At 51.4% G+C, this 8,226-nt stretch overlaps 1 protein-coding gene across 1 annotated transcript in view; it reads left to right on the top strand.

Moving 5' to 3' along the window:
• The first annotated feature begins 293 nt into the window (after positions 1 to 293).
• Positions 294 to 8,226, top strand: part of pcsk7 (proprotein convertase subtilisin/kexin type 7) — a 28,857-nt gene continuing 20,924 nt past the window's right edge. The window contains exons 1-6 of the mRNA XM_088940194.1: positions 294 to 470; positions 1,440 to 1,882; positions 3,402 to 3,536; positions 4,768 to 4,933; positions 6,045 to 6,135; positions 6,315 to 6,369. Of these exons, the coding sequence (XP_088796320.1) occupies positions 1,487 to 1,882; positions 3,402 to 3,536; positions 4,768 to 4,933; positions 6,045 to 6,135; positions 6,315 to 6,369 (843 nt within the window). The 5' untranslated portion in view covers positions 294 to 470; positions 1,440 to 1,486. The remainder of the gene's footprint in view (positions 471 to 1,439; positions 1,883 to 3,401; positions 3,537 to 4,767; positions 4,934 to 6,044; positions 6,136 to 6,314; positions 6,370 to 8,226) is intronic.

Genomic DNA, 8,226 nt, shown 5'->3' with positions numbered 1-8,226 from the left:
ATAGTTGAACAGTAAAGAGAGGAGGTCATAAACCTGACGTTTACCTTGATTTTTGAAGTAATGTTTGTGTTGATATGCTTCGTACTTACACTTACTGCAGCAGGATTTTTGCTTGTACCCAACTACTCGCGTATTTTTAAAATAAATAAAAAGATAAAGCTGTCTTTATCGTGAAGCACAAGCACAGCAGCTAAACAAACGGACATTTCTGGGTCGGTCAATTCTGGGAATACCTTTCAAATAGTGACGTCACGGCACCGGCGCTATTACCGGAAGTGACGGTGCTCTCCCAGTGCGCGTGTGTTGCTCAAACGCGGAAGTGTTGTGGTCACATAACTTACTGGAGGTAACAGGGTTTTCTTGAAAGAGCCGAAGAGTGGAAGGGAACGGCACAGGGGGAGGAGGAAATAAACTCGAAGAGACGGAGAATGGGGTTTTGAGCCGCAAACGGAGGACTTTTCACCTGACAGGTAAGGAGCAGCGACCGAAAGCTCTGAGGTGTAGAGAGTTTCGGACAGACAGGTGGGGGGAGTTCCTGTTACTCTGCCTCTCTCTCTCTCTCCGGGCTCCTCCGTGTCTGCTTTTCTTTTCAAGCTCACTTTGTGTAACTATAGCGGCGGGCTATTGTGTTATTGTTGGTCGTGTTACCGTATCTGTCACAAGGTGAACCCAAGCAACACGGATTATTATAACTGTAAAGGTAACTCTTCTGTAGGCAGTGCCAGTAAGTTCAGTTCACTTGATTGTGCAATGGAATGCTTCTTTGCGTGTGTGCTCCAATACAGAGACATTAAAGGAATCGCCAAAAACATAAACACAGATCATCATCCGCAGCAGCAACAGCAACAAGTTAAATAACATACAACTTTAAAACAACCCCATCAGTGTGAGTGATAGGGGTAGAGGTCAGGAATCTGACGGCTTGTGGGAAGAAGCTGTCTCTGAAAGGGGAGGTTCGTGTCTTGATGCTCCTTATACGCTTACCAGAGGGAAGGGGGGAGGAAAGTGAGAAAACAGGTTGACTGGTTGGATTAAGAGGAGCGCTGGCAGTATTATAAGGAGGTATTATTATTGATAGTTATCATAACAGTAGAAGTATTGGGAGCAGCAGTTTCATTGGCAAATGCAGTAACCGCCCTTAAACGGTGACAGATAATCATGAGTTTCTGGTTTCTGCGGACGGGTGACGGGGGCAAACCTGTCTGACTTGTTGAGTGACTGACGGCTCACCAGGCAGTCGGCCGCGCCACCCTCCCTGATGAAGTGTGTCTGAGCGAGAGAGTGAAGCTCCAGAAGCCCATAAAATATTGACATATACTGTAGACAGATGGAGCAGTACTGGGTGACAGACTCACTGCTCCTCAGGCTGGGACAGGAGATCACATACTGGGCTGCCAGTTCAACTCTCTCTCTCTCTCTCTCTCTCTCCCCCCCCCCAGGCCGCCGGTCGGATGTGCAGAGGTCCCAGGGCTGCGGGTGAGCTGCTATGGCCTGGCCCGCCGTCCCGCTGACCCTGCTGGCGCTCCTGACCGCCCCTCTGTCCGCGCCCGCGTCCGGGGCAGCCCCCTGTGGGCCGGGCCAGGCCTGGGCTGTCCGGCTGGATGGCGCCCGGCGTGCCGGCGGACCGGAGCTGGATGAGCTGGCCCACCGGGTGGCCACGGAGGCGGGGCTGGAGAGCCGGGGGCAGATCGGGCAGCTGGAGGGCCACTACCTGTTCTGCCCCGGTGCGGGGCCGGATGGGCGGGGCCAGGACGACAAGGGGGCGGCCGAAGTGCTGGCTGCCCACCCTGATGTGTCCTGGTTCTCCCAGCAGCAGCTTCTGCGCAGAGCCAAGAGAGAGCTGGCCTTCAACGATCCCAAATACCCCAAACAGTGGCACCTGGTGAGAGGGGGGCCGAGTAGCTCAGACGAGGCTTGAGTGGGTGACGGACTGGTACTCTGACACACTGCTTCCCAAGCATGCGTGATCACTGGCGTGCTGCAGGAGACTGGCCGGTTGCGGGCAGGTCGGGGGCTGTGCCGTGGGCAGGTCGGGGGCTGTGCCGTGGACAGGTCGGGGGCTGTGCCGTGGACAGGTCAGGGGCTTCCTGCAGGTCAGGGGCTTCCTGCAGGTCAGGGGCTGTGCCGTGGACAGGTCAGGGGCTGTGCCGTGGACAGGTCAGGGGCTTCCTGCAGGTCAGGGGCTGTGCCGTGGACAGGTCAGGGGCTTCCTGCAGGTCAGGGGCTGTGCCGTGGACAGGTCAGGGGCTTCCTGCAGGTCAGGGGCTGTGCCGTGGGCAGGTCGGGCTTCCTGCAGGTCAGGGGCTGTGCCGTGGGCAGGTCAGGGGCTTCCTGCAGGTCAGGGGCTGTGCCGTGGGCAGGTCAGGGGCTTCCTGCAGGTCAGGGGCTGTGCCGGGCCATGGGCAGGTCAGGGGCTGTGCTGTGGACAGGTCGGGCTGTGCCGGGCCGTGGGCAGGTCAGGGGGGCGGACCGGGCCTTGGGCAGGTCAGGGGTGTTCTACAGTTTGCCAGCGTGCCTTTGACGGGTCTCAGCAGCTTGCTGACATGCTGCAGGTTTCTGGTGTGTTGCAGAATCAAAGTCATTAAATTGTTTAGGTAAGGTGCCTCAAGTAACTTGTTCCAGTGTTGAAACGAGTCTGAAGTATTTCTTTTCACTGGGACAAGCATATTTCACATTGAAATTCTGGTTCAGCAAGTGAAGAAGAGTATCTCTCATCATAGTCTTTTTCAAAAAAATGTTTCTTTGAAATGAAAAGGTTAAAAGACATTTCTTGTACTATTAATGCCGATGATTTTAAAATTATTAGGTGTTTGGGAAGTTGAAAGTGTGCTGTGAGCTGAAAACGTACAGGAAGCACTGCACGAAAATACTCCAAACAAACAGAGACATTCACACGCTGATCGGCCCCGATATATTGCTCAACAGACTGTGAGACACTGACGTGCTGAAAAACATGTGGGCCGATGAATGGTCTGACTAGCACACTGACTGACAGCGAGTAACAGTCAGTTATTTGCTGCATGTCTGCGACTGTCTAACTCTTTGTCATTTCTGACAGACATGACAAGGCCGAAAACCTGCTGTCTACATTAATTGGCGTCTCTAAATTGTGCCCCCTGTCATGTCTAGTCCCTGCGATGGACTAGCATCCCGTCCAGCGACTCTGGGTTGGACTAAGTGGTTAATGTAATGATCACGGGCCCCTGGTGTCTCACTGTCGGCCTGCCCTTGTTCTGCCGGCTGTGGCTGTCTGAAGATTTCTGTTGTGAAAATTTCACCCCTTCTCTCTCTGTCAGAATCTCCTTTCCTCCCTTGTGTCGCTTGTGCGCTCGCCTCTCTCTGTCCGTTTCTCATCCACTTCCTTTCCTTTGGCATGTTCTCTCTTTCCTTCTGCCCCGCAGCACAATAAGGTCAAGGTGGGGATGGACATCAATGTGACTGGAGTGTGGGAGCGCAATATCACGGGGTCAGGGGTCACGGTGGTCGTCGTCGACGACGGGGTTCAGCATACGCTCCAGGACATCCAGCCCAACTATGTGAGTCTGTGTGGCGCCGTTTTGTGTAACGGTGTGCGTGTCACAATTTGGGTGCGTGCAGGGTATTTGGGTGTGTGTCATGATGTGTGTGTGTGTGTGCAGGGTGTGTGTAACAGTGTGCATGTCATGGTATTTGGGTGTGTGTCTCAGTGTGCGTGTCATGGTGTGTGTGCCTGTGTATCCAGTATAGTGTTTAAAGGTAGCATTTAATGTCAAGAATGTCAACAATTCTCTTTCAGTATAGCATTAAGATACTCTTTCTACCAAAAATATCTAGCTGCTCACAAACTTCACACATTGATCAAGGGTCTTAGGTAAGTAAAAAGCTGGAGTTACAGGAAGTGGCCTGTGTGCCAGTCTGAACACTCTTTGTCCATGTAAGTGCAACACTGATGTGTGATGACAGTGTAGTAATAGTGGGCACCACTGTATGTGCAGTGACAACCTATCAAATTATCAGTGTTTTTAGAGATAATGTCAGTGGGTGGAGGGATACTGTGTGTGGAGACAGCGTGAGCTGAGATCTGTGTGTATGAGAAAGTGTGTCAGTGTGTAGGACAGTGACTCAGGTGTGACAGTGTGTGTGTGTAGGACAGTGGTTCAGGTGTGTGTTGCTATGACAGTGTGTGTAGGACAGTGACTCAGGTGTGACCTGAGTGTGTGTGTAGGACAGTGGTTCAGGTGTGACCTGAGTGTGTGTGTTGCTATGACAGTGTGTGTGTAGGACAGTGGTTCAGGTGTGTGTTGCTATGACAGTGTGTGTGTAGGACAGTGACTCAGGTGTGACCTGAGTGTGTGTGTTGCTATGACAGTGTGTGTGTAGGACAGTGGTTCAGGTGTGTGTTGCTATGACAGTGTGTGTGTAGGACAGTGGTTCAGGTGTGACCTGAGTGTGTGTGTTGCTATGACAGTGTGTGTGTAGGACAGTGGTTCAGGTGTGACCTGAGTGTGTGTGTGTAGGACAGTGGTTCAGGTGTGACCTGAGTGTGTGTGTGTAGGACAGTGGTTCAGGTGTGACCTGAGTGTGTGTGTGTAGGACAGTGACTCAGGTGTGACCTGAGTGTGTGTGTGTAGGACAGTGGTTCGGGTGTGTGTTGCTATGACAGTGTGTGTGTAGGACAGTGACTCAGGTGTGACCTGAGTGTGTGTGTAGGACAGTGGTTCAGGTGTGTGTTGCTATGACAGTGTGTGTGTAGGACAGTGATTCAGGTGTGTGTTGTATCCTCCCCAGAGTCCTGAGGGCAGCTATGACCTGAACTCAAATGACCCAGACCCGATGCCCCACCCTGATGCCCACAGCGACAATCACCATGGCACCCGCTGCGCGGGTGAGATCGCCGCCGTGCCCAACAACAGCTTCTGCGCTGTGGGTGTGGCTTACGGGAGCCGCGTGGCAGGTGAGAGGCTCTCAGTGGCTCCGGTATTGTGGCGACGTGAGGCTCTGCAGCCCTGGGTAAAATCCATTCAGTGGACATGCTCTGGGGACGTCTTAGTTGTGTTCTTCAGAGTGGTGTGTAAGACAGTTAAACAGAACTGGGTTCTTTGTACAAGCATATGTGGATCTGGTAAAATCTATATTTCAGTCCCAGCTCTGGAGTTCTCTCGTGTAACTGTGGCTAAATGAATCCTTCTTTAATTTACGTCCTGGTTGGAGCTTTTTAAACCCGTTTCTTTGCTCATTGGGAAAAAAAAACACCCAGGGGTTGTTGTGCAGTTACAACAGAAACAGTCCAGTTGCAGCTCATCAACAGCTCTTGAGAGACTTGTGAAGATTGTTGTATCAGACACATTGTCTTTTGGCACAGTGATAATATGAGTCTGTGAACACGGGGGTGCAATGTCTTAACATCAGTCTGTGTACATGGAAGTGTGGTGTGTTGGCGTGACTCTGGACGCGGGGCTGTGGCATGTTGGCGTGATTCTATGGACACGGGGGTGCGATGTGTTGGCGTGGCTCTAAGGATGCGGGGGAGTGTTGGCGTGGCTCTAAGGACGCGGGGGAGCGACGTGTTGGCGTGACTATGGACGCGAGGGTGAGGAGTGTTGGCGTGACTCTAAGGACGCGGGGGTGCGACGTGTTGGCGTGACTCTAAGGACACGAGGTTGAGGAGTGTTAGCGTGACTCTAAGGACGCGGGGGAGCGACGTGTTGGCGTGACTCTAAGGACGCGGGGGAGCGACGTGTTGGCGTGACTCTAAGGACGCGGGGGAGCGACGTGTTGGCGTGACTCTAAGGACGCAGGGGAGCGACGTGTTGGCGTGACTCTAAGGACGCAGGGGAGCGGAGTGTTGGCGTGACTCTAAGGACACAGGGGAGCGGAGTGTTGGCGTGACTCTAAGGACGCGAGGGTGAGGAGTGTTTGCGTGACTCTAAGGACGCGAGGGTGAGGAGTGTTGGCGTGACTATGGACGCGAGGGTGAGGAGTGTTGGCGTGACTCTAAGGACGCGGGGGGTTGGCATGAGTCTGTGGACACAGGGTGCGGTGTGTTAACATGTCTGTATGTTCAGGGATCCGGGTACTGGATGGCCCCCTCACAGACAGCATGGAAGCCATCGCTTTCAACAAACACTATCAGATCAACGACGTCTACAGCTGCAGGTAAACAGTCTCGGTCACACTGCTTCTCGCTCTCTTAATGTCCCCGTCTCCCTGCATTACATGCTCTCAGTATTTCACTGCTCCGTATCGCACTGAACCACTGAACTGTAACATGTCTCATCCCATCGTGAAGCTCACAGCCCCTTCCTCCACTCTCTCTCTCTTCCTCTCTGACTCAGCTGGGGTCCTGATGATGATGGCCGTACCGTGGATGGACCCCACCCACTGGGCAAGGTCAGAGTTCTGGACTCTCCCTCTGCAACACTATCACAGTGCTCCACTAATGCAGCGATACACGACACACTGCTGCACAGACACCGTGACTTTGACACACTGATGCACTGCTGCACTTAACAGCTATACGTTACTTGAGGTACGGTACACAGATTCACTACGACTGACACTGCTACACAGAAACTGCTGCACTGATTCACTATGACTGTGAAATTCCTGTGCACGCACACAGGATCCATTCTTCAGTAGCATCTAGAATTTATTACTGGTGCTCTCTTCCATTGCTTATAAGAATTGCTTGAAGTTCCTACTGGGCTACTGGGAGGCCATTGGCAGATCTTTCTTGTTTTAAATGTGATGCTGACCCACTTACCCAAGAGTGTTTGGTTGGGTCGGGCGCAGGAACCTTTCCTGTTGATTATTTACGTGTTGCCTGTTGTTCCGCATTAATAAAATTCATGGGCTAGAGTTTCACTGCTTTTCTGACGCCGCATTTCCTTGCAGACCAAATCAGATCTCTCTTGGGCTCTACAGGTAGGTGTCTGTCTGCTGGTAACATATGGATGCAGCAGAACCTCAAATCGTTGCTGTTACTCATAATCCCATTTCTAAGGTGTAGCACGGCTGCTGACACGTCTTGTGCAAATGCATATATTTCCCGCTGCAGGAGTTGGAATATTGCATGGGGAGGAGAGGTGTAAATGTGTTGCAGTTTGTACAAAGTTCACCACCTTTTTTTATTAGTGATCCTGGGAGGTTTTCCGTCTGTGCAAAGCTCAGTGGGGGGGCGGCGACTGTGACACTGAAGTCCGATCACAAGAAAGGCTGCAGACGAGAGGGGGCTATTCTTTTCTGTTTGGTTGCTAATATCTTATTAACCCAGGGGCACGCACTTGTTTCAGTTTCTGCTTGTGCCCAGGGACCTTAATTTCACCGCTGGCCCTGAAGTAGTCAGGATTGGTGTTATGAATGGTTGTAAGGACCTGAAACAGCTGACATCCGCCTCAGTTCAGGACCGCAGAAGTTTGTTTCCTTACCCCTGTCTCTGCCAGGCATTCCTGTACAGCCAGGAGCCTGGCCTTCTTGCTTTTTGGTTTTGATTGTAACCGGATTGTAACACTGCGACACTGACGCAATCGTCCAGCTCACAATGCCTAAATCTGCATTACCGTTCAGAAGCACAGGGCTCAGCTCTCGTGAGTGTTGCCTACAGTAACACTTTCTTCCACTTGCTCCGGGGATGAGTGTGAGATGGCAGTGTACTGTGCTGGAGCACACGGATGGTAAGGTAGTGAGTACAGAGTTATAAGCAGAAAAGTCAAGGAAGCTCTTGGAGTTATATAGCTTGGTGTGTAGACTGTGCACATTGATCTAGATATAGACAACCTCTTGAAATTCATAGTTCTGTCATTGATAGTGTACTTTAAGTACAGTAGCCTAGGTGACCTGTAACTGAACAGTACCCTGTAGCTGTAGCTATAGTTACAACTATTCTTATTATATTAATAATTCTTTGTTTATGTAGATTGTCTACTGACTTCTGTCCTTCAAAAACTGATAACGGTGATTAAAATGCACCTTGTGGTAATTCTTCTCTCAGTTGCTGGTTTCACTGCCTTGAAGAGACCTTGTCCTTGGTTTTCTTTGTGTTCAGCCCACTAATCTGAAGTACAAGCCCTGAAACTCACGAGGAAAGGAAATTAGACCCTTGCCCTGTGTGTAATATATAAAGTAGAGGGTTTGGGGAATTGTTTACACAGTTGACACCAGCGCAGCAGTCTCATATGAGAGTTACACTCATCTAAAGCTCTCCGTCACCTTGAGTCCCTAGCAACTCAGTTGCAGTTTATAATTACA

This window comes from Atractosteus spatula, chromosome 22, assembly GCF_055471065.1.
Source record: "Atractosteus spatula isolate fAtrSpa1 chromosome 22, fAtrSpa1.hap1, whole genome shotgun sequence".
NCBI lineage: Eukaryota > Metazoa > Chordata > Actinopteri > Semionotiformes > Lepisosteidae > Atractosteus > Atractosteus spatula.
The sequence above is the reverse complement of the archived record's forward strand: the minus strand, read 5'-3'. Positions and strand labels throughout refer to the sequence as shown.